The 20,346-nt window shown below is 58.8% G+C and overlaps 1 protein-coding gene across 2 annotated transcripts in view; it reads right to left on the reverse strand.

Annotated features, from left to right (window-relative positions):
* The window catches only part of SH3PXD2A (SH3 and PX domains 2A), a 246,719-nt gene that overhangs the window by 93,182 nt on the left and 133,191 nt on the right, over positions 1 to 20,346 (reverse strand). For both annotated transcript variants that reach the window (XM_082673397.1, XM_082673396.1), the window contains exon 6: positions 1,034 to 1,062. In XM_082673397.1, the coding sequence (XP_082529523.1) occupies positions 1,034 to 1,062 (29 nt within the window). The remainder of the gene's footprint in view (positions 1 to 1,033; positions 1,063 to 20,346) is intronic.

Genomic DNA, 20,346 nt, shown 5'->3' on the forward strand with positions numbered 1-20,346 from the left:
ACAGTTCAAAGCACCTGGACACAAGTATCTCGCTACAACGTGAGCCATTAATGTAAGCCAGGTGTTCATACACACTTTCCACATCCCCAAGGCCAGAGCCCCAGATGGTTGCGCACCCCCATAAATACGGACAACACACAAGCCCACACAGATCGCTGCATTCCCTTCCCCGCCCCAACTCCCAGTACACACAGCCCTAAGTACAAGGGGCCACCCTCTCCCAATTAACTGCGCCCCGCCCACGTGCTGGCATTTGCCTAGTCCCTCCTCCCCCACCCAGAGAGAATCCTCCTCTGACCCCAGCCGACTGCGCCCTAAACACAACGTCCAGCGTCCATGGACCTGCCCCGACGCTCCCCGTCTCCACCCGCTTCGCAAACTCGGAGTAAGCCCGGCACCTGCCGGGCCGATGCCAGGGCGGGTCGGTGGCCTCCCATCGGGTGTCTCTGAGGGCCACCACGCAGAGCCTCCACCCCGGCACGGTGGAGAACGCGCTCAGAGTTGGGGAAGGAGGGGAAGGTCTGCGCTGTAGCCGTTAAAAACCCAGTCTCTGCAGCACGATTCCCCTCCGTTCCCCTCCGCCCTTTTTCGGTCCTGGATCTCACCTTCCCACGGCGAAAACCCAGCCTCTCGTTTCTATTAACCCTTCCATCGCTGCCGCACCGCGGGAAGGACCGAGGGAGAAACCACAGAGGTGCCCAGGAGTTGGCCCCGCAGGCCCAGGAGGAGGATCCGGCTGCACCCGTCGCGGGGGCTTAGGCCCTTCACAGGCATCCCCACACTCCCCATGCACCCGCTCCCACCCCCACCGGGAGAGCCCGAGGGGCGCGGTGCGAGGAGGAGGCGCGAGTACCAGAGGTCTTAGGGGGCGTGGACTGAGGAGGGGGGCAACCACAGGGAGTACCCTGGCCCACAGGACCACAGGGCAGGCGGGCGAGGACAAGCCCCCAGAAAGTCCTCCTTAGGGTCGGAGCGGCGCGTGCACGAAGCGGGAGGGGAGGCTGGAGGGAAGAACGCCCGGATGCTCCCTTACCTGATTTCCTCTTGGAACTGCCATAGTCCCTGAAAAAGAAGCAACAACAGACAGACATGGTTAGGGTCGTGCGGAGGCGCGCGGCCGCTGGGCTGCAGGGCTGCGGCTGCTGGGCACCCACGGGCCGGATGCTCATGTGATGCCGGCGGCCGGCGAGCCGCGCGCTCCGCAGCCGCACGCACTGCGCGCCGCGCCTGCCCGCGGGTCCCAGCCAGCCCGGCCTCCAGGCGCGGTCCGCCTGCCCCTCCACGCCCCTCCCCGCCGCCCGCAGCGAGCACCCCTGCCCCGCCCCGCCCCGGCCCAACTGGATGGGCTCGGTGGGCCGCTCGTGCCCTTTCCCAGGCACCTTCCCCCGTCCGTCCTCCGATGGGGGAGGGTGAGGCACGTTTCCACCCACTTCGTTAATAGGGAAACTGAGGCCCCGGGGGTGGTCGCTAGAACCCAGGTCCTGCCCCGCGCCGGGAGCCCGCTCCCCTCCCCGGCAGCGCTTCCCTTCCCAGTTGTTTACACTGCTTGCTCTTGCTCACTCAGCCTTTAAAGTCACGACTGAAATGTCACCTCCTCAACCTGTCTTCCCCGACATCCTCCCTCTGCTGGCCTCTGCGTAATTACAGATTTGTGTGACCCTTTGATTAAAGTCTGCCCCCATCCTAGACCCAAGGCTCCCTGAGGTCACACTGTGGCTTGTTCCCTCCCACTGCATCCCTTGGCCTGGCATAAGTGATGGATAAATAGGGGCTGTAGGTTGAATGTTGACCAGAAAAGCTCAGGCTGGGAACCTGGGATTCAGTAGGGGTGAGGCAGAGCGTACTGCGTGGACAGGAACAAAGGTTGAGCTTCTGAGTAAGTGAGCACTGGATGCAAATCCTGTCACTGACAATAACTGTTTGGTGCCCTGAGCTGCCCCAGCCTGGAGCCTTCCCTGCTCTGCAGCAAGGACTTAACCCAGACTCAGCAGCAGGCTACTTTCCAAATCCTGCCCCCACTGCCCTCCTGCCCTCGGCCCCTCCCAGCACCCCTTCCTCCGCCAATCCTCAGGGGAGCCTCTACGACGCTGGAGGTCTGTTAAGTGCTCAGGTGGGGCTGGCTGGTGATCCATGTGGAGACTAGAGGAAATGCCTTCCGTTTCCCCTGGGATCAAAGAAAATATGCCAACAGGCCAGCTAGGTCTGCCAGCTGGAAAGAGGGGGGTCTCTTGGAGGAAAGGGCAGCAGGTTCACCGGGAAGGGAGTCACCCTCATGGACACTCCGCGAGATTCTGAGCCTATGAATCTGGGGGGCGGCCTGGGCTTTGGGGGCATTTGTTAAGCTCCAAGGTGATCTGCCTGCACAGCCAAGGATGAGGGGATCCCCCTCTCCGAGGCTTCTATGTCTCCCAAAGTTTGGACTCAGAAACCAGTGAGTCGGAATGCTGGGGCTGAGGCCCGGAACATGCATTTCTGATACCTTCCCCTTACCAGCGGTCCTGTTTGAGAACCTCCTTGGTATTTCAAGCCTCTTTCAATCCTCACATCCACACTATGGAGGTCCTATCATCCCCGTTTTGCGGATGAGGAAACAGAGGTTCAGCCACTGCCCAAGGTCATCCAAGCTGGGCAAGGGCTGTGGTTCATAAGCCCACGTGCCCGAATGATACTGTAACAAGGATGGGGGGAAAGGGGAACCTGTTGAATCTGTTGCCTCCAAAAGGCAGGTGGGAGAGTTCCCATCTGCCCCCATCCTCGACCGGGCAGTCCAGGCAAGCCTGAGCCAGGGTCACCTCCCTGGGGCAGAAGGGAGACGGGGAGAGACTGTCCGGAGTGCCTGGCTGTGCCGGTTGAAGCTCTACTGTGGGAAAAATTCCCAGTGAGGAGGAGAACATTGTACGGAGGCTATGTCCTGCCTAGCAGACTTGCATCTCCCAAGGAGAGAATTTGTTTCTCAGGCTTTTTTGCAGAGTGGGGCCTGGGGAAGGGCAGAGAGTGGAGGGCAAGGGGGAACTGCCCTCCCCTGCCCCACCATTTTCCTTCTGGTCTTGCAGGAGAAGCCTCTGGGCTGGGGACCACAATGGCTCACTGCCCAACCCCTGGCTGCTAGCAGTCCAGACGGGGGGTGGCTTCCTCGCAGTGATGGCCATCTTCTCCCCCTGTTTGTGCAGCTGCAGCTGCCCAGGATTCTCTTTGAGCTTGTCAACAGCCCCCGAGGGGAGATGGGCAGGTCATTACCGTGTGACAGGGAAGCCCGCTAAGGCTCAGGAGTAGGCGAGGGACATAGTTCACAGGGGCCGAGGGCCCGCTCTGTGCCAGGCCCCGTCAGCAACTCTCGACCTGGTCATTCAACAGGTTCACCTGGAGAGCCAGTTACAAATTCAGACGTGGGGCCCCATCGCGACCTGACCTAACACAGTGTCTGCATCCACCCGCTGGGGGTCCCGAGGCTGGGCCAGTGTTGGCTGAGAGCCTGGGGCCCAGCAGAGTCTCTGCCCAGTCACTACAACCCTGACAGGTGGGCAGGAGTTGTGCCAAGGGGCACTGCAGTCACTGTACCATAATCTCCAGCAGGACCCCAGCCACGCCTAAGAAACATTTCCGCTCCGTGAGCACAATGAGGTTGAGCTTCCAGGCAAATCTCCTGGGCGGCCTCTTCTTCAGCCAGAGCGCGAGCCCTTCCCACCAAGGGCTTCTGGATCCTGTGGTCTCCTTGCTTTGCAGGTGAGGACAGCAAAGCTTAGAGAAGCTAGACAACCTGTTCAAGGTCGCACAGTGAGTAGGTGAGGCTGCGACTGGGTGGCCGAGGACCTGGGCCTTGCTCTGGGGGTCAAGACCAAACCCCAAATGCTGCCATCCAGTGGGTGCAGGGGAGGGAGGGCAACGCAAGGCCCTGGGGGCCTGAGAAGCACATGGGTTAATGGAGTGGAAGCTGAGGCCCTGGCAGGGGAGGTGCCAGGCTGGGACTGGGTGGTCAGAATGGCAGGCATAGGAATCCTTCACACAGCATCTGGCCTCCAGCCCGAGCAGGCGCGGCCCTAATAGGAAACCTCTTGTAGGTTTCCGTTGGGCACCTTTTAGCAAAGCCTTTGCGTATTTTTAGCCGCTGAGTATGAGAAGCAGCTTAGGTATCCAGTGGCTGGGACTCCCCCATCCCTCACATACCAGGGCACGGTGAGGGGGAAAGGCAGGGCTCTCCCTTCTGGCATGCCCACCTCCTGCTGCCCTGCAATCAGTCCTGGCCTGGGCAGGACAGCAGGCCGTCTGTCAGAGTCCAGGTCCTGAACCACTCAAGACCCCCTTCCCACCTCCCCTCCTTGCTCAGCTCTTGCCTGGAGGTGGTGCTGACAGCCCCTATACCGCTGGTGATTCCACTCCTGGTAGGTCACAGTGTAGCCTGCTTTCGACTTGCTGCTGAATCACTATCTCCCAGGGAGTCACAGGAAGGAGAAAGGGAGGGGAGGCGAGGGCTAGCGTCTCCCTCTAGTGCTACCAGAAGCTAATGTAATCGGAAAGGCCTCCCAGGCTGTCCTGACACAGCTCCATCAGGCCACTCAGCCTTCTCTGCAACTGGTCCAGGGGTGACCAAGACCACAGTGACCAACCATCCTGGGCAAACTGGGACATGGGACTTTCAGGGCTCAAACTGGGAAGGTTGCAGACAAACCAGGATAGCTGGTCACCAGATGGTCCACAGGTCAGGCCTGGCTGGGGGAAAGAGACGGGGTTCCTCCAACCCAGCATCACACCCTTCCCCCATTTAAACAGGGACTCCTGAGGCCTCCCCCTCCCCCACATGATATAAACAGTTCGTCTCTTGGCCCTTCCTCTTAGGATGCTGCTGCCTGCGGGGTGAGGACAGGCGCTGGAAGCGGACAGCCTCCAGTTCAACTCTCCGCTACTTGCTAGCTGGGTGGTCATCCTGAGCTACTCCCTTTACCTCTCGAGCCTCTATTTCTCTGTCTGTAGAAAGAGGATAATAACTCTACCAACCCATTAGGATCTGGGGAAGATGAAACATACAGCACTCATAAAGGGGGTTCACATAGTGCCCAGCACAGAAAATGCTATAGAAATTATTATTCTTTCACACCTGGACCAGACCCCATCTCTGTTGTTACCCAAATGCCAAAGGCCCGTTTGAACTCGGACCCTGCAGAACCCCCTAAAACCAAAGGAAGGGGCTTCTTCTTAAGGACCCCGCCATGCTGCTGGCAGCAGAGTGCCACGTAGGGGCAAGTCCAGCCCCCCTATGCAGAGTTTTGGGCTTTCAGACACCAAACCAGCATTGGTCTCTGTCTAGTGCCGTCCACCTAGGGAAAGCCTGTTGTGCACACAATGTTAGAACAGGCCTCATCTGGAAACAATCATGTTTTCAGGGTGACACTGACCCACAGGAACTGGCAAACTCTGGACTCATTTACTGGGATTCGTTTAACCTCCAAGGAGCGGCAAATGCTCAGAGCCCCGAACCAAGAGATGTTCATGCTAATGGCACCCAAACAAGTCAGCTTCCCTTTTCTTTTCTCTTCTTTTTAATTTTCTTTCCCTTTCTTTTCTCTTGGTGAGACATGCTGTGCTCCTTCCCCGGACATTCCAGCGAAGGGGCTGGTGCTGGAGACAGAAAAGAGGGAGAGGCTGCAGGGAGGGGGCAGGAAAGGCATTTAACAGTTCCTGTGTCTGGACCACCTGTTTTTACATGTGCTTCCCCTCCCTCTGCCCTTTCTTGAACAGACATTTGCCCTTCAGTGCTCTGAAGTAGGCAGAGGTGGTATTAACCCATTTTATGGATGAGGAGACTGAGGTCCTGAGGGCTTAAGTGGCTTGCCCAGGCTTGTGAAGCGCCACTGACATCCTGACCCAGAGGGCTCCCCACGCAGAGGGCTCCCCACGCAGAGGTCCACCAGGGAACGGGCTGCAAGGAGAGGACGCACAGGCCGGAGAAGCAGGCTCTCGCTGGGGAAAGGAGGTGGCATCCTGCTGGTCACGGGCTCCCGGAGTGAGAGGAAAGCCAGGAAGACCCCCTGAGGCAGGGGAGAGACCAGGAAAGGAAGCCCAGTCTGGCCGGGCTGCTCTGTGGAAGGAGGCTGAGTCCCCACCAGGTGGAATTCTGAGTGCTACAGGGCCATGCCCTCCGCTGCCTGCCGTCCCTCTCCCCCGCACTGTCATTCCCATCAGTGAGTGTCCTGGCAGAAGAGGACAGGCACGCATTGCCAGCTTGATGTTCTCACCCTCCTGTCTGCTGGCTGACATTGGCTGCTTGGCCCGGGATGCCTGTCTGCAGGGCTGCGGCCGCTGGGAACCGCGGGTTGCCAGATGGCTGTGGGTGACCTTGAGAGCCAAGTGGTCTTGGGGACGTGGGCGGTACCTAAAATATGGGGTCTGGGAGTGATGGTATGCAACCTTGGCCAGGAGAGTGACGTGGAGCCCTTCACACAGTGATGTAGTGATGGTTTTGACGGCTGATATCAACCAATAAGCACCTTCTAGCTCTTGCTGGGGGCTGCCTCGTGAGGGCCTGTGCAGGCGTGGGAGAAATGTGTGACATGCAGAAGGCCTGCAAGTTTGGGGTTAAATTAGGGGATGAAACTACATAGCACAGTGAGAAGGTAACATTCTGAGATAATCTATGCTGAGAGTCACAGGAGACGTTACACTCCAGGTGCAGAGAAGAGAGAGATCCCAGGGCTGTAGGACATGCAAGGTGGCTTCCTAGAGGAGGAAGCCTGGAGCTGAGCCTTGAAGGATCCGAGAGGTTTGGGTCCATGGAGAGGGTAGAGAGGGGAAAGTTCTAGAAGCAGGAACAAGTAACTCCAAAGAGGAGGAGTTGAACTACTGGGGAGCATTGGTGAGCAGAGGGACAGGCAGGGAAAGGCCAGGCTGGGGGAGGGGAGGGGGGAAGGGGAGGGCTTTGATGTCCTGCTGTGAAATCTGGAGGTTTTCAGAATTAGGGAGTGATGGGGTCAGAGCCTGGCTGGAGAAAGGTTTTTTGTTAAGAGGTGCGATGGACAGCCAGGGGGGCAGGGCAGGAGAGAGGCTGTGACAGCTCTGAGCCTGAAATGTCAACAGAGCCACCAGGGTTCTGGGCCTGGCTCTGCCCCTCAGCGGCCGGTGGACCTGCGCACGTCACTTCAAACTAGTGCTTTCTGAATGCCAGGTTGTGACCCATTAGTGAGTTCTGAAATCACCTCGGTGGGTTCCAACAAGCATCTTTAACAGGTAGAAGGAACAAAATGATGGAGTCACCCACGGTTAAGTTTAAATCCTGTTTTGCGAAACTTGGGTTTCTGATGTCTACCTGCTTGTCTACCTGTCTGTCTGTATTGGGTTGTGATGTGAAACTTCTCACCATGGCAGCAAAAGGTTTAGAAACACCAACAAACTCTCGAGCCCTCAGTTTCCCCATCCCTATAAGGGGGCCCCTCTGAGTGTCCCCACAGGCTGTTCACTCTCTGTGAAACCAAAACTGAGACAGCCTGTCGCTCCAGAAGCCGAGCAGGGAGGCTCTGAGGGCAGGGGCTTCTGGTGGGCTGAGGGCGGGAGAATCTGGAGCAGTTTTCCACCCCCCTTAGCCCCTAGCTGGGTTTTCGTTCTGGCTTTTGAGAGCCTTTGCACGGAATGGTCTCAAGGGGCAGCAGCCTCTAGGGAAGACAGACAGAGGGGGCATGAATCTGTTCCTTGCCCCCATCTGTGCCCTGATCTAAATTGTGGCACTGAGGGCCCTTGTGTCCAACAAGAATCCGTCCTTTCTCCGCAGGGGCTGTTTTCTCCAGGGTTCTGAGAATGGGCCCCATTGTGACCATGTGGACCGTCCAGAGAGGCCGGAATTCCTGCCCCGGGGCGAAAAAGCTGAATTCCTGGGGAGGAAAGAGTTTCCTCCCGCCTCCTGCGCACCCCCGAAGCTGTGTCCCAGAGAGGCCCGAGCCAGGGTGATCACAGACCCAGAAACCTCCCAGGCCTTGTGCTGGTCTCCTGAACATCCCAGAGGGGCTCTGCTGCTGCTCCGTCCACAGCAAAAGGACAAAACTCCGTCTGTATGTCTGTCTCCTCACCATGACTGGACTCACCACTATGGCAAACGTCCTGAGCGTGTCTCCAGCCCGGGGACGGCTCCACCGTGTCCAGGCCTCCAGCAGAGGGTTAAGAGTGTGAGCGGGGTGGGGCCTGCTTCAGCCACTTACCACTTTGTGACAGAGGCAAGTTTCTTAACCTCTCTGTACCTTCATTTGTCAAAGGGATAAAATTAGTTCCTACCTTTGCTGTTGTTGTGGGGTTTACCTGGGATAATGCGCGAAGCTCTTAGAATGGCATCGGGCACATGGAGAGGCTCCCTGGCCAACAGCCTGGGTTCCCAAGAGGGGCTAGATTTGGAGCGTGGACGGCGGCCAGAGTGGGGGAAGTGTTGACTGGCCCCTCACCAGCATGGCTTCATAAAACCCTGGCTCTCTCGCTCGGGGTGCCAGCTCAGGCCTGGGGTCCCACCTGTGTGCTCCAAGGCATCCCACCCAGATGTGGCTGACAAGCAGTCCAGGGAGGAGAGGGAAGACGGGGAACTGTGGAAAGGGGAGTGACAAAGTGCCGTGATGGGGTTCCACCGTGAGATCCCCGGAGAGAAGGGCAAGGAGGGTGTTCCAGGTGTGGAGGCCTTCCCTGTCTCTCTCCAAGTGCGTTTGTCTGTCCGTCCGTCCATGCATCCATGCATCCATCCGTGTCTTAACTGAGGGTCTGCTGTAGAACCAGCATTGTGTCTGGGCAGAAGTGGTGGGAAACACAGTTCTGCTCTCACACAGCACACTGTCTAGTTGGAGACACAAGACAAACACCCAGGAGAAGAAAATATACAAGTCACCTTGTGATCAGGTGCCCCAAGGCCTGGTCAAAAGGGTATGTTGTAGAGGCATTCCCCAGAAGGGGCGGTCAGAGTGGTCTGGGGCGATGGGAGAGGGCTGCCTGGAAGGGGGGGCAGCAGACCTGGAGCGGGGGGCAGCAGACCGGGGGGGCAGCAGACCTGGAAGGGGGGGCAGCAGACCTGGAGGGGGGGCAGCAGACCTGGGGGGGGCAGCAGACCTGGAGGGGGGGGCAGCAGAACTGGAAGGGGGGGCAGCAGACCTGGAAGGGGGGGCAGCAGACTTGGAGGGGGGGCAGCAGACCTGGAAGGGGGGGCAGCAGACCTGGAGGGGGGGGCAGCAGACCGGGGGGGGCAGCAGACCTGGAAGGGGGGGCAGCAGACCTGGAGGGGGGGCAGCAGACCGGGGGGGGCAGCAGACCTGGAAGGGGGGGCAGCAGACCTGGAGGGGGGGCAGCAGACCTGGAAGGGGGGCAGCAGACCTGGAGGGGGGCAGCAGATCTGGAAGGGGGGGCAGCAGACCTGGGGGGGGCAGCAGACCTGGAAGGGGGGCAGCAGACCTGGAGGGGGGACAGCAGACCTGGAAGGGGGGGCAGCAGACCTGGAGGGGGGGCAGCAGACCTGGAGGGGGGGCAGCAGACCTACCCTCGAAAGGTGGATATTTAGAAAGAGCAGGGGCGGGAAGGAGAGTTGGGATGGAAGGGATGATGTGAGTAAAGGTGCAGGGGAGGAAGGAATGCGGGATGGGGTGTGTGTGTGTGTGTGTGCGTGTGTGTGAGATGCCTCCAGGAGACTGTATGCCTGGGAGGACAGGACATGCAGCTGGGGCTGGACTGCAAGCAAAGGAAAATGGCTCAGATTTTAGAAGGAGAAACCCAGTGGCGATGGTTGTAACTAAAGATTTTCCCCTGGAAAGTGGCAACACCAGCCCTGTGACTGAGAATCAGGTTCCCACCTGGTTCTGGTTCTGGTTCAGGGTGCAGGATGGGGACTTGTTTCAGGAGACAGTAGAGTGCTTTGCTCCCCAAGCTACAGTGGCCCTGTCTGCAGAGGTGTGTCTCACCTGTGTGTGTGTGTGTGTGTGTGTGTGTGTGTGTGTGTGTGTGTGGCAGACACCAGGGTCCTACTGCTGAGTAGACCTCCGGCTTGCTTCTTGGCGGTGGGCCCGACACTCCCCAGCCCTGGCCTAATTTTGAGCTGGGGTTGGAAAGTTGGGAGCTTGGGCCAATGGCTTCCTGCTTCCCACGGAGGCCCAGGAGCCCGTCCAAGGCCCAGCTGTGCTTGTTCCTACTTCAGCCTCTGTGGGAAAGTGTGCTCAGACCATGGCCCCAAGCTTCTCCCAGGCGCCTAGCCCACTTGCACTGCCTGGGAGGGCCTGGGCTCTTGGAGCTTGTGTGATCGCCTGTGACAGTGAGAGAACCGTCTCCCAGATTTTCCCAAACTCTACACCACAAATGCGTAAACACTGAGCACCCAGAAACGCCAGGCCCCTTGACACCTGCTTTACGTTGTTTCTGACGCAGGTGCCTTAGGCCCATTTTACAGATGAGGCTTAGACAGGTTAAGTAACTTGCCTGGTGCCACACAGCCAGCAATGAGAAAGCAAGGCTGCAAACTCAGGGTTATCTGTGCTTATGGCCACCACACGCACCCTCCCGCCCTCTCTAGTGTCTCACGACATTCTAAGGCCTGGGGAGGGGCACCTTGTCCAGAAAGCCCACTGATTTTGACCTCCAGTGGCACTGAGTGTCCCAGTTTGGCCCCCAGCACCTAGTAGTGCCCTACCTGGAGCTGCCCAATAGAATTCTCTGTGATCATCGGCGGAAATGGCCTCTATCTGCACCGTCCAGTGTGGTGGCCACCAGCCACTGTGGCTGTCAAGTACTTAAGAGATGACTAGTGCGACCCAAGACCCCCACCAGGGATTGAACCCAGGCCCCGGCAGGGAGAGCCCGGAATCCTAACCACTAGGCCACCAGGGCGCTCCCCAAGAACTAAATTTTTCATCTTAATTAAAATTGTAATGTAAATCGCCACAGTGTACTCGGCAGCGCGGCCTAGACCCATGGCCTGGATCAGGCACTGGCAGGTAGGTTTAGTTGGCTCACGTGGGGATGTGTGTAGCTGCCTGGGTTAAAATCCCAGCTCTGCCAGACAGATTTAGGGTCTCTCTGTCTTCCTTTCCACTCTGCATTTGCACCCATCTAATTGGATCGCTGGAGGATAAAACAAGTTAACACGTAGTGAGTGCCTGGTGCACGGCGAGGCTCGGTAAAGGTGGGCCTCTGGTTCACGCCTCCATCCCTCACCGCAGGCATGGGGCTCTGCACAGCCCCAGCAGCTAACCCTGGGGAGGGAGGAGCTTCTGGAGGAGCAGCTCGGCAAGGATGTGGGGAGACTGGCCTGGCTGGCCCCAGTGGGGAGGGCCAAGGCTTGGGATACCGATTAGAGATGAAGAAACCCAGGCTCAGAGGTGTAAAGCCACTTCACCGAGACCACGTGCAGGGGTGGCAGAGCTGAGCGGTTCACGCCCCATCTGAATGGTTGTATTCCTTTCATGTGCCCCAGGAATCCTCGTGGCTGCCCGGCTTCCCGGGGGCCTTGGCCCCATTGATTCCAGTCGGAAGGAGTGACAGGCAAGCCTGGATCCCCCTCACTGCTGGACCAAGTGGCTACTGCATGCCACGCAGCAGGAGGAAATACAGGGCAGAGGGGCTCTCTGACCAGGCCAGTGTACCCAGCGAACTTGGGGTGCCCCCAGGCCAGCCTGGGCCCAGGGCAGCTGGAGGCTTCCCAAGGGTCTGCCAACTGGCTCCCTGAGCAGCACGTGAGAGACAGGGTCTAAGGGGGGTCCTCAAAGACTGAGCCACCCAGCGTGGGGTTCACGAGACCTGGGGGATGGCAGTCCTCTCTGTGCCTCAGTTTCCTTGACCGAAATAATCAGGGCATTAGACCGGGCCCCATGTGACTTTTGCAAAGAGGCTTCCAGCTCCAGGCCCCAGGTAGGCCTGCGTCCTACCTGCTGCAGGAGGGGCAGCCTGGGAGCCCTGGGTAACAGCTTCCTGCCCCAGCCCTCCTCCAAGCAGCCTTCCTGTCAGCACTGGACCTGTTCTCTCTCCTCTGGGTCAGCCTGGCTCCAACTACAGCAAAGTCACTGTTTACCAGGACACCCATTACAGATCCCAGCGGGCCAGCCCTGGGCCACTGCCTTCAGCCTCCGCCATGTAACGACGTCACCAAGAAGTTCCCAGAGGCCCTGGAGCAGGCGTGAGCCCTTGGACCCCAGAGCATGGTGGGAACTGGGGGCGGGGGCATGGAGGGAGTGGGGCAGGCCACCGTACCCTGACTGTGCCCTCCTTTTCCAAAGCTGGGGGGGACTGAGGCATGCTACTGTTATTGCTACTGCTATTGTTATTATCACTAGTATCATAACTGACAAGAATGGAGTATTTTTTCAAGCATTTACATTATGCTGGGGACCAAACTAAGCCCTTGACACGTATTAGCTCATTTTATCCTCATAACATTCCTACGTAGTAAGTTCTCTTATTTCCCCCATTTTACAGAGGAGTAATAGAGGATCAGAGAGGGCATGTCACTTGCCCAAAGTAACACAGCATGTGAGCCCAAACTGCCTTAGTCTAGCGCTCAAATCATTTACCATCTTGTGGCTGATAAGGACACCTGTAAAGTTCAGACAGATAAGCTAAATTAGGAATAGGTGGGGAAGAGGAAGCTAAAACAAAGGCAAAGACTCAGGGCCAGAAATACCCAAAGGACACCGAGTTCTAGACACTTCCTTTTCACAGCATCAGCTCTGGTGTGAGCACAGCTGCGGGGAATAGGAAGCCTGGCTGTGACACGTGGCAAGTGTCCACGACCACCTGTGCTTAGAGGCACCGTGGCTTCTGGTTCTAACGGCCCCTCGTCCAGAGCGCCGAGGCCGACGCGTCTCCTGGCTGCTTCTTGGAGGCTCTGCAGCGGAAGTGACCCTTCATGGGTCTGCAGCCCGAGGACGGCCTGGCTTTGTCTGGGGCAGGTTTACAGTCTCCAGAGAGGCTGTCTCTCCCAGGGGAGTTTTCATAAATTCTGGGCACAGTGACACTGGGTTGATGCTGTCCTGGGCTCTGCCTCCCTCTGACTTTCTCTCCTTCCCTTCCTTCAGCTCCTAGCCCAGTGCTGACCCCCAACACCCCCAAACCGGGCCTGCCACGGCACCCTGGCTTTTCCTTCGTAGCTCTTACTATTGCGTCTTTGCTGCTTCCTCCTCTCCACTGTAGGCTCCGTGAGGCCGGAACTGTGATGTCTCCCCAGGCCTCGCAGAGGGCTGGGCACCACTGGTGTTTGCTGAGTGAGTGCACGAAAGCCCTGACTCCTGGCAACCAGGCCCAGGGCTGCCAGGTGGTTCCAAGGGGCTGGCCAGAACGGCGGTATAATCCTGAGCTGTCCCCCAGGCAGCCCTTCCCTCCTTTCCCCCCCAGTAAAGCCCAGTGGAAATGCCACTTCCTCCAGGAAGTCTCCCCTGATCATTATAGATGGGTCAGCAAGTGCGGGTGCTAATTTGTGTAAAATATGAGAAGGCTCAAGCAGTCTCGATGGGCAGAGTCCACCCTCATGACTCGGTGCGTTCCCTGTCCATGTGAGGATGGCCTGGGTCTCCTGTGCTCCATCCTCTGTCTGGGACATCACCCTGGCAAGTGTGTCTCTCTGCTCCCCCAGCTGGACCACAGTGCCTTACTGCCTCCTTTGCCCGTGTCCCCTGTGGGCCCAAGTCTGAGAACAAGGGCACGTGTGTGCTCAGGAGGTGTTGACTATGTGCCGGGCACAGAGAGATGTGCTGCGTATATATTACTGCAATTCTCTTGACCACTCCAAAAAGAAGGTGCTATCATTATCCCCATTTTTCAGATGGGGAAATCGAGGCACAAAATGCTTAAGTTGGTAGCCCAGTGGCAGAGCTCAGATTTAAAGTGGGTGTCAGCTGACTCCTAAGCCTGTGCTGAGAACCATCACCATCTTTTCAGGCTCTCGGCCTTCTAGCCTTCTCATGCCCCACCCCCCAAAACCCCCGCCCCTGTCCTGATGCCCCTGCTTGGAAGCCTCCGTCTGTCCAGGCCTATCCCTCCCTATCTGTCTCTGAACCCTCCGTCAGCATCCAAGTCCAGGTGGAGGCCTGGCTCCCCCAGGCTGCCTTCCCTGCCCACCTCCGGCCCCCAGGGGTCTGGCTCCCTCTCCAAGGCCCCCCTGCCCTCCTGGTCTGAGCATCTCCACCGGGCCTGCTTGACCATCTCATACTCCATGACTGACCCTGGTGCGCTGGCCGGGCCCGCCCTCCCAGGAAGAGGACCGCAGGGGACTGGCCCCTCCACGCAGGCCCTCCTCAGGGCTTTAGCCAGAGCGGCCCTCAGGCCTTGAACAGACTCAACCACAGTTGTCTCCATTCTGCTTACAGAAACTCAGTGCTTAGTGACAAAAGGCCTGCAGCCCCGGAGCCCCAGGCGGCGGAGGGGTAGTGCTGGCCCACCTTCCCTGCAGCTGCCAGCTCTTTCCTCTGATCCCCTGCAGCACCACCAGGGGCTCCTCTGTCCTTGACAAGCACCTATTACGTGCCAGGCCCTGCCATCACAGCACTGAGTAAGACAGGACCCACCCCTGCCCGGAGGAGGACAACACAGAACCGGATAAAGCCAATTGATAAACTGCGTTAAGAGCTGTGAAGAAAGGAATCAGAGTGCTGAAGTGGAGAAAGAAAGGGAGGGCTCTCAGGAAGAGAGGATTAAGGGCGAGCCTGAGGGGCAGACGGAAAGGCAGAGGCCAGGGCTGAGGCAGGGGCAGGGGCAGCAGGAACAAGGGCCAGGCCTCCCCGAGGCGCAGGCCACAGGGAAGCTCCTGGAAGACCTCCTAAGCGCAGCGGAAAGCCCTGTGGGTGTCGGTTCAGACAGGTTTTTTTGAAAGCTCCCTCCCCTGCTATCTGGGGAGGTCCCAGCAGCCCTGCCCTCAGGTGAGGCAGCCCTCTGGCTGGGAGCTCTTCGCAGGCTCCCCCCAGGTTCCTTGGGAGATGCGCCCTGGTCAGCCCCGGTCGCCCCCGGGTAGCTGGTTGATAACCAGGCACCACTTCCGGCTGCCTTGCCTCCCGCACCTTCCTTCGCTCCCTCACTGGTATCTTCTCCCCAGTAAGCCGCCTGAGCTCAGTCCTCTCCCCCACATCTGCTTCTGGAGGATTCCGAAACAAGATGCCATCTCTCCCTGTCCCTGGCGTGAAGTGGCCCCCACCTGCCCACCAAGATCCTCCTGGTCACAGCCCTGCACAGCGAGGCCGCCACCCAGACATGCCGGGTGGCGGCCAACGTGGGGTAACCGTGTCCTCTGGCTCCCGAGGCGCCCGCCTGCGGCGTCGCAGGGCTCTGTGGGCCTCATGGGTGCCCCCTCCTGCTTGGGGTGGGAGCCGGGGCTCTCCCGGCTATTAGCCTTGAGTTCTTCGGCTTGGCAGGCGCAGGCTTCTCTAATCAGGAGCCTGCCTCTGTCTAATTGAATCAGACATGACCACAGCCCAGCTCCCACTTCCCCAGCCATTCAGAGCAGCCAGCAGCCGGCCCTTCCCCCCGGTCCCTCAGCCAGGCCCCCATTCAAGTCTCCATAAGGGCCTCCAGGTGCCCTTCTCCGCACCAGCACTCGGGATGCTCTGGAAATCAGCTGGGAGAGTTTCCGTGTGCTGGGAAGAGCGCTGGGCTCTGAGTCAAAAAACCTGGTGCAAATCCAGTTTCTCTGGGTGACCTCAGGCAAATCACCTTCCTTCTCTGGGCTGCAGAACCTGACAGTGCAATGTGGCGGATGGGCTGGAGGGTGTCTGGGGAATGCTGGGCTCTGCAGGCTGGGACTGCGTGCATGCAGCCAGGCTGGGAGAGGCTGTTTGATGGCTCCAGAAACTGCAAACCCCTGTAGCTGCGAGCTGAGCCGTGAGTGTTCTGTGGGCCTTGGGTAGCCAGGCCTCTGGCTTCTTCTCCAGCACGTTAGCCCCTCAACAATAGCGCTAGTGGTAATAGGTCCCATTTATTCTGAGCTCGTGCCATGCAGCGTCTAAACACTTGCGAGCTTTATTGAGGAGCAGGACAGGTAAGACCCAGGCTCTCCCTCTGCACTGCCTGGGTTCTAGCCATCTCTGCCACGTAGCAGCTTTGCCAGTCACGTGACCCCTCTGTTTCTTAGTGGCACAATCTGTAAACTGGGGAAAATAACTGTACCCACCTCACGGATGGATGCCAAAATTAAATGAGCTAAAACACGATCATTGTTTTCTGCTAAACCTCTGGGCTGCCTGGAACGTGCCCTGGTAGAAAGTTGGGCATCTTGTGGCTTGGCCCCTAGATCTGTTGCCTGCGCCCACTGGCCTTCCGAGTGGCAGAGCCCACTGTGTATGTACTTCCTGGGGGTGGGGATGGAGTTTAAGGTGGGCACCCAGTGGGCCACTAGAATCAATAGGCAGGGAAGGTGCCCACTGAAATGGGTACCCTTGCCCCTCTGCCCTGGGCCCCCACTCAGCGGCCAGTCCACCTCAGAGCTGCACCAAGAAGGCCAGGCGGGCCTCACCCCTGGGCTATTGAGCAGTTTGTGCAAGGGCCAAAGCAGCTGCAACTACGGGAAGGTCTAGAAATCAGAGCAGGACACGGGTGGGGGAAGAACTCAGTCCCCAGGAACACGGATTTCCTCTTCCCAGACAGGAGAAGAGGGAAGGGATGCTAGTGGGGCTCCTAAACCCTGGAGCCTGGGAAGGATTAAAGACCGTCCTCTGGGATCTTTTCAAGGTGATGGAAATTTTCTAAGATTGGATTGTGGATGGTTTCGCGACTCTGTAAATTTACTAATAATCGCTGGATTAACTGTATACTTAAAATGAGGGAATTCCTTATGTAAATTATACCCCCATCAGGCTGTTTGGAAAACAAAATCTCCCTCCTGTCCTAAGCACTGGGGCAGGCCTCGCCCAAATAGCCTCCGGTAGCCTCAGGCTGTGTGTCCTGGGTTGGGGGGCGGGGGTTCACATTGATTTCGGATTGCCCAGGTGACAAGTGGGCCACGTGTTAGAGAGGCTCGGTCTGGGGGTGGAGTCACAGCTGCGCCCAAGGCCAAAGTCAGGTCTCAGTTTGGTAGGGGGGAAGGGAGACCGGCTTTTTTGGGTGCTCTCTGAACCAGCCTCACTGTGTCCGTCCTGAAAGGCGAGCTGGGCAGCCCCCTTCTCGGAGGTCTGATCCCACAGCAGGAGGCCCTCAGTGAACACGGGCTGGACTGGCCCTGGTGCGTGCACCTTCTCACCTGGAGAAAAGCCTGGAGTCCCCAGATGTGGAAGGTGCCCTCAACTTCACCTTCGGCTGCTTCCTACTGTGTGACCAGGGCAGCCATGCGGTGCTGATTCTTTTCAGCCCTATGGTCAGATGAAAGGTCCCACCTTGCAAACTGAAGCAAGTTCCCCTGGCCGTGGCCCCTGTGCTGCTCTTCCTTACACACCCCTGTGTCGTCAGGGGGGTGCACACCTGGAGTTGGGAAGGGTTTGGATCCAGCCTCTGACACTTACTAGCTGAGAGGTAACTCAACCAACCTGAGCCTGAGATTTCTCATCTGCAGAAAGGAGGCGTGAACCTCACGGGATTATATGGATGGTTAAACAAGATAGATCATGCTCAAGTGTCCAGCACAGTTTCAGCCTGGTCTGCAACCGCCTGCCAGAATGCCGGCTGGTGTAATATCCAATGTTGCCACAAGGGGGAGCCAAACACACACGGATCCCATGAACTAAGGCGCCTGAACTGACTGGTGCCTACCCTCCAATCTACATTAAGGCCCAATTTACCAGGGCCTGTGAAGGTGGGGAAGGGTCACGTGATCTCCAGAACGCTGGCGTCTTTCACATCCGACTTGCTGTGAATGTCCTCCCTGCTCACAGCCCTCGGCCCCCACTCCTGACCCTGCCTGTTACATGCTTGGACCAAAGACCCCCAAATTCTGTCCCCTCACCTGATGCCAAAGTGTGGAAGGGGTTAACGACTGTCCCACATCACCAGCTGGACACTGGATGCCCCAGGCCCATCTCCTCTGGCCCAGCTCAAGCCAACCCTCTCGCTCTCCAGGCAGACAGACTTTCTTTCAACTCCTTGAAACTGCCCCAGTCCTGGCTCCTGTACTCTGCCGCTTCCCACAGCAGCGGGCCAGGCCCTGTCTGTGCCATTTCCCCCCTCAGACCACGAGCTCCCCAGGAGGCAGGGCTGAGCCTCGCCCACTTCTGTGGCCCTGTGCCTCACACCAGGAAGATGATGAAAAATGCTTGAGTGGACCAATGCTTCCCGCCCGATGCCACCAGAGGAAGACCGGTCTACAGGGCTGAAGACCTGGGTCTGAGGCTGAGCTCCGCCACGGACTCCCTGTGGAGGGGCAGCTAGCCAGGGGACTGGTTACAACGCAGCGGCAGTAATTACAAGGCAGCGGAACGAAGACTCCCCTCAAACAGGCCCTAGTAGCGGAGCAGGCCTCCGGGGCTCTGTCGGGGGCGCACTCCCCCAGCTGGAGCCTCCAAAGGATGTCACTGCCCTGGGAGCAAGGGAGTGGGCACGTGGGGCCTCGGGCACCTGCACACCAGGACCATCCTCCCGGGGCTGAAGTTTCAGGGAGACACAGAAAGCACAAGCCTGAGAAAATAACTGGGACCCCCCCCCCCCCCCCGCCGCAAGTACCAGGATACCCTTCCCCACCCTGCCGCCTCCTTTCCATCCCGGCTTTGAGAGCTGAAAGTCCTGTGCCAGGACTGAACACAGAGGAACCCTCCCAACCTGGATGTGGCCTGCACACGCCCTTGCTCTGGGCCTCCCGCCGGCTTGCCCACCCAGCACAACAGCTGGGCCCGCGGAAGTCCCCGTTCCCTGGAGCTGACGCCCCTTTCAGGTGGGCTGGACACAGCTTCCCGTGGCCCCCTTCCTCTCACCTGCCCACCCAGGTTACAGGGGGCCGTGGCGGGGGGTTGGGCAAGGGCTTCTGTGCTGTTCCAGCCCCCAGCCTCCAGTGGATCCACAGTCCCTGGGTCCCGCTGGCTCTCTCACCCATCAGCATAAAGAGGCTATTGGCGCCACTGCCAGTGGCAGAGGGGCTGGAAGGACAGTACGCCCCATGTCCCTCCCCAGACGGGTGGTGGTGAGGCCTGCCGGGTGCAGACAGCCGTCCCACTGACGAGGGTCGGACCAAGACTCAGCAAAGCAGGAAGCGGGTGGGTGGGCTGCCCACTCCAATTCCCAAGCCACCTGTCCCTTGGGGAGTGCCAGGAACAGGGATGCCTCAGAGGTCCTGAGAGCCAGTGGGGCGCCTGGTGGTGGAGGGGGCAGCTTCACCCCCCAGTCGGCACCAACCCTGGCGAGCCATCCCGGAGAGGAGAGGGGCTCAGGAAAGGACAGCCCAGCTCGTCTTCAGCTTGGCCCGATTCCATTCCCCTAGTCTTTTCTGAGTGGCCACTGTGCACCCAGGAGGGGTGAAGAGGAAAGGGGGAGAAGAGAAAGTTCCCGTTTACTGAGCGTCTGTGCTGGCCAGGCAGCCTCGAGGCATTTACAGGCATCAGTGTCCTTGAACCTCACAATTATCCTGCCAAGAGGCTACTGTTGGCCTTTTACAGAGATTTCAGTGGGGAAGTGACTCATTCAAGGCCACAAGCAGAGCCGGGTGTTCTGACTGTTGTCTCTGGAGTGAGTTTAATTCAATTCACAATTTCCACCTAGTAGTGGTAGCCTTGAGCCCTGAGTTTGTCAGCCTACCCGGTCCCTGGCACATAGCAGATGCGCCATGAACACCTGCTGGGTGAAGGCCGAAGCAGAGATGCTCTCCAGGGCTCTTCCCAGGACCTTCTGTTTGCTGCCCAGAGAAGCAGAAGGGAGGGAAGAAGAGAGTAACCTGCCTCAGCGCCTACTAAGTGCTCCACACACAGCCTCTACTTCATTCTCCTCGGCGCCGGGCAGGTAGGTGTGACTTACGGAGAAGGTCACGCTGCTGTCAGCGGAAGCCTGGATGCTGAGATCCAGAGTCAGGCTCCCGAGCAGGCCTGACCTGGAGTTTGGCCAGGATCGAGGCTGTGGGAGCTCCTGGAGGAGGCTCCCCAAATTCTCGGGCCTATCCTGGCTGCACGGCCGCGCCCACGCCCCATCTTCCTGCTGGGTCCCGCGGCAGGGCTGGCAACGTCTCCTCTGTCCTCCTGGACTCTGCTTTCCCCCATGGAGGGCAGCCCCAGCCTCCACTCCTTCAGAAGCAATGGGAAGGGAGGCTGGGAGATCTTGCAAAGAGCACCTGTTCTGGGGGCTCTGCCCTCATGCCACCCCAGCCCCAGAACAGCTGCCTGTCCTCTGCCCGGGCCTCCATCTCTGGAAGCCTCGCTCAGCACCCTCCGCATCGGCCGCTGGGCCACCTTCACGAGGCCCAGGCCCAGATCCAAAGCTGGCTGTCCGCCTGGATCAGGTAGGACAGCCTCCCTCTCT

This window comes from Grampus griseus (assembly GCF_964374135.1).
Source record: "Grampus griseus genome assembly, chromosome: 16".
NCBI lineage: Eukaryota > Metazoa > Chordata > Mammalia > Artiodactyla > Delphinidae > Grampus > Grampus griseus.